The sequence below is a fragment of the Acartia tonsa genome, chromosome 14, assembly GCF_053477335.1.
Source record: "Acartia tonsa isolate MP-2025a chromosome 14, ASM5347733v1, whole genome shotgun sequence".
Classification (NCBI taxonomy): domain Eukaryota; kingdom Metazoa; phylum Arthropoda; class Copepoda; order Calanoida; family Acartiidae; genus Acartia; species Acartia tonsa.
The window spans coordinates 4,879,261-4,884,575 of record NC_137273.1 but is presented as its reverse complement, the minus strand read 5'-3'; the positions used below and the strand labels follow the sequence as shown (position 1 = coordinate 4,884,575).

The 5,315-nt window shown below is 31.5% G+C and overlaps 1 protein-coding gene across 1 annotated transcript; it reads right to left on the bottom strand.

Annotated features, from left to right (window-relative positions):
* Window positions 1-1,707: 1,707 nt before the first annotated feature.
* On the bottom strand, window positions 1,708-4,866 carry LOC145306682 (C-type lectin BPL-like). The gene is made up of 7 exons (XM_080148989.1): window positions 4,785-4,866; window positions 4,335-4,385; window positions 4,095-4,229; window positions 3,630-3,749; window positions 3,500-3,561; window positions 2,619-2,706; window positions 1,708-1,879 (listed from the first exon to the last, which is right to left on the bottom strand). Exons 1-6 carry the CDS (start codon window positions 4,831-4,833, stop codon window positions 2,623-2,625), a joined length of 501 nt encoding a protein of 166 aa, XP_080005115.1. The 5' UTR covers window positions 4,834-4,866; the 3' UTR covers window positions 1,708-1,879; window positions 2,619-2,622.
* Window positions 4,867-5,315: the final 449 nt, after the last annotated feature.

Here is a 5,315-nt window from a genome sequence, read left to right as displayed (position 1 = left end):
TTGAAATCAATATACCAAAAATCAGATCAATCGGATGATTAGGTCACATAAAAATTTGTCGTTAAAAAAGTAAAAAAAATCAACATGTTTAAAATGGACGTACGGACATTTTAATGGTGATTATAGTGTTGCTACGCTATCTAATCGTACCTAAGTATTGAAGGAATCACCATGCAAAATTTGAAATCGATAGGACAATTCTAACATGCCTAAATTAACGAAAAAAGCTATCCGTTACGGACGGACGGACCGACCCTACTTATAGAAAAGCTTCGCTTTTAAAAATAATATGAAATAGCCAAGACCAAAAGATGTCCAGGTAGAATACTGCTAGAGAAAATGTGCGTAAAATCAGACTTTGTTTAAAAGTGAGAGGCGAATAACAAACCTCTTTTATTTACTAAGTATATTTGCGATTACTTTTATTTAATGAAATCTTCCAATTTTTAACATGTACAAAACGGCCTGCTTAATTGCTTCAAGATCCATGTCAGATCTATATAGGAAATAAATGTCTATAAACGAGCTCAAGTTTTCCAAGGAATATATGATTAAAACTCATAGTGCTCCAATAATCCATAATAAACTCTCATTGCCCAGAACGATAAGACCCATTATTTTACTTATTAAAAATAAATTCATTTTTTTTCATTTCATGTTGCTATTTACCTTATATTGATGTATTTAATTTCTAATCATAAAAAAGAAAATTTAAATTTATAATATGATAAATTTAAGAAAACTATGTTTTAAAAGAATTCGATTGTGGCGACATTTTGTGTGTTCAAATATTAAACTAAAATTGTAATCATCATCATTAACCCTTTGGTGATGGTAATGTAAAGAAAAAAATATAATTTAAAAAAATCTTTTAAAAATCATTTAAATTATTAAATATTTACTTTCTTTTAGATAGTAATGCCAGGTGAGGAAAATAGATTTATTGAGAAATAGATATGCATATAGAAAACTAGCCAATAGGGAGATAATTATATCGAGCCAACTCTAGTACTAAGTATATTTACGATTACTTTTATTTAATGAAATCTTCCATTTTTTAAAATTTACAAAACGGCCTGCTTTATTGCATCAAGATCCATGACAGATCTATATAGAAAATAAACGTCAATAAATGAGCTCGAATCTTCCAATGGTAAAGTGTTTAAAACTCATAGTGCTCTAATAATCCTCATTAAACTTTCATTGACCAAAGCGATAGGACCTTTATTCTATTTGTTTATGGAATGAATTAAGTTTTTCACTTCATGTAGATATTTGAATTACATTGAAGTATTTAATCCTTATTTCATAAATAAAAAATATTCGTTCATAATAGAGTAAATCTAAGAAAACTATATTTTAAAAGAATTCGATTGTGGCGACACTTCCTTTGTGTTAAAATATTAAAACTAAAATTTTAATCATATTAACCCTTTGGTGATGGTAATGTGAAAAAAATATAATTGAAAAAAATCTTTTTAAAATCATTTAAATTAATAAATATTTACTTCTTTCTTTTAAATAGTAATGGCGGGGGAGGAAAATAGATTTATTGAGAAATAGATAATAGATTTGTACTTATAGAAAACTAGCCAATAGCGATATAGTTATATTGAGCCAACTCTAGTATTTTGATATTGAAGAGTTTTTTAGTCCAGGTATAGGTATAGGTATAGGTTTTTATCAAAGATTCAAATGAAATACTCATGGAAGGCAGAACATATATTTTTTATACAACTTATAAAAATGTGATTGAGAATAACAAATCTAAAATTTATGAATTAAATGAATAACAATTTTACAGGAAAAAATATAAAGTTGATGCTTTTACTGCTGGGGTCCATAATCCATTGCCAGTTCAATACATTTGAAACACGATCTGATTAAAAATAAAGATTAATATATTTTTTTTCTAACTAGCGGCTTCGCCCCTAGCCTCTAGGGGCTTGAGCCCCAAGAGGTTTAATAAAACCAAATTTTCGTATTTTAGATTTAAAATAAGAATGTAAAAAAAAATTTCTTTGGGGAGGGGAAATTTTTTTTTTTTTGGGGGGGGGTAGTCCCCCCACTATTTTAATTTTCCTTTTATATAAAGTAGTATGCTTTTTTGTCTGTAGCGAAGGATCTAGCTAACCAATGAACCGATGTGGTTCTCATTTAAAGTGAAGCTTCTTATAGGTCATAAGATGGTTTTAGGCTATTATATTTTTATCAATAAGTCTGTGTATGGTTTTAGGCTAATTTTCTTTCTTCCCTTCGAATATAGAGCCCCTAGATGCTAGGGGTGCAGCAGCTAGTAGTTTTAAAAAGAAAAAAAAATTTTGGGGGGGGGGGATATTTTTCATTTTTAAGAAAATAGTTACAAACCTTCCCGGGACCTATGAGAAGCTACCCTGTAAAGGAGAACCCGATCGGTTCAGCGGTTAGCGAGATCCTTCGCTACAAATAAACAGACAAACAGACAGACATCGTTCTACTTTGTATTATAGATGTCTTGTTGGGGCAGGATTCTCCTTTAATTCAAAGTGATTACCTAGAGGAGCCAGCGCATCATCAACTTGTAATGGGATGCACATTATATAATCTTTATATAATTATTATTATACAAAAATCCAAACCTGTCTAGGCTGGCATCTTACAAACAAACATTTTGCGTAGACGGCACAAAGTATTTTTCCATTGCCACCAACCTTCCCAATTAACCCACTGAATATAAAAAATGACAACATTTTTAAGTTAAGTATCATCGAGGCAGATAATTATAAGACAAACTTTAGAATTTTAAAAAAGATAACATAGTATAAATTGAATGGTTATTGTTTGGAGGAATATTCCCGACATCCTTATAATAAAGTAACAGGATGTTTGTGTGTCTGTCTGTGTGTTTGTTTGTACCCAAGGATCTTGCTAACCGCTGAACCGATCGGGTTCTCCTTAACAGGGTAGCTTCTCATAGTCCCTGGGAAGGTTTATAACTATTTTGGGGGAGGGTACCACCACCCTCCCAAGAGAAATGACAAAAAATTGAAATTTTTAAATATTTATGGGAGACTTCAACGTCAAATAAAGAGGTATCGTACGTAAAAAATATCGTAGAGACTTTAACAAACAAAAACATTTAAAGTGCCACTAGAGGCCTCTAGGGGCGTAGCCGCTAGTATCTTTAAAAGTAGCTAAATAAATTAAACAATGGCATGGTTAGACAGGAAGGCAGACAAAATGAGATAAAAAAATAGCATTCTTTAATTTTTGGTTATAGAACAAGATTATTTTTGTAGATTTGAATAATTCAGCATTTTTTAAACGGAGAACTAGAGAGTTTAGTAGAAGCATGTTTATGAAGGTTTTTTTCATTAAGAAAAACATTGTAATCTCCAAACTTCAAAAAAAACATAAGGAAAACCTTATCTTCAGGGAATGGCTAAAACTTCCAAGTGCGTGTAAAAATGTTCTTTGATGGTGGATACATTAACTAAATGTTTCAAAATTTAAAGTTTACCTCAACACATCTTTCTGTTTCACCATTGTCAGGTTGGTTCCAGAACCATCCGTTGTATGCAACTTAGAAACAAATTAGTTAGAAACAAACTCTTTTTAACAGCTAACTAATTTTATAAAAGTCATTTTACCTGTATCATTTTTGTCAGCCCATTGCCAGTTACCTTCAAATTTGATAGAATTTCCTGCACTCCAATATCCTGCGCCAGCCTTTTTATCCCCGAATGTAACATCAAACTTTTGGATTATAACTGAAATTAGGATTTGTCATAGTTCACTACAAAATTTTGCTGAAACAGAACTTAAACCCTATTCCTCGGGGAAGGGGTGGGGGGAGGGTGATGGGTGGAGTGAAAAAAATTAGAAGAGTGAAAAATGTAATTCATAATTTCATAATTTTTTTTTTAATTTCATCCATATAATTAATCAGCAATAAATAGTTTCTAAAGTTAAGGCTAAATTTTACAAATCGATATTGAAGTAGCAAAAAAAGTTTTCTTCATAAAATGGTGTTTTGTTATATAAAAAAAGTTGAAAACTTAAAATATAAGTAATATTAAGACTCTATTTTTAAGTAAAACCTAGTATTGACTTACTTCTGACAAATGCGTCTTCCTCACATGTTCTTACAGAAGCAAGGTCCGCTGTATCATCCAAAGATTTGCACTTTTTCCTTGCATCTTGCCAGTTCTTTTTTTCCTCAATTATTTTAAAGCAGCCCCTATCTCCCGCTGTAAATTGGTTTACAAGGTTAGTTGTATATGTAAATGCACAAAAAAAAATTGTTTTAATAGTTTTACATAATGTAAAAAAAGTTAGACTAAATGATGTATAACCTGGTGATTTCAGCCAGCCATCTAATTTACAATGACCTCCAGCTGTCCTTTCTTAAAATTAAATAGAAAAAATCATTTGTTTCTTTTTGGTTGTTTCTAGCAGCTACGCCTCTAGAGGCCTCTAGGGGCACTTGGGAAGAGGGGAGCTTGATTTGTTATCTAATCTTTTATTTAAGATTTTAAGAAACAGTAAAAAAAAAACTATTTTAGGGGGTGTTCCAGGGCTCACCCCCTACCCCTCATTTATATTTTTAGTTTTTAAATGAAATTTTTTATTTTTTTGTGTGTGGTGGTACCCTCCATTAATATAGTTATTAACCTTCCCAGGATCTATGTGAAGCCACCTTGTAAAGGAGAACCATAGCGGTTAGCGATATCCTTCAGTACAAACAGACAAACATTCTGTTACTTTATTGTAAGGAACTGACATACACAATAAAATAAAGTTACCAATAGAAATAGCCCAGAGACACAACAAAAAAAATACATGTATCTTCATTGTATCTGAAACACTGAATTATACATTAAAACAATGATTATGAAAAGAATATAGTAATTATTTGCTTCACCCCTAGCATCTAGGGTATCTGTTTTCAAAAAGGTAAGAGAGGGGCAAAAAAGTATAATAAAACCACCTCCAGGTTTCAATTTGGCATAGGAACACACAAAATTTTCCTAGGACTAGCTATATCGTGAAGGAGAACCATATCGGTTCAGCGGTTAGCGAGATCCTACGGTACAGATAGACACACATACAGATCCTGTTACTTTATCCATTAACTAGCGGCTATGCACCTAGAGGCCTCTAGGAACACTTGAGGAGAGGGATTTGAAACGATAACCCATTTTTTTATTTAAGATTTAAAAGAAAGAGTAAAAAAAAATTTGGGGAGGACGCCGGGGAGTTTGACATGCCGTACTTCATTTCAATTATAGTTTTAGAAAAATAAAAGAAAAATTTGGGAGGATGTGGTTTTTCTT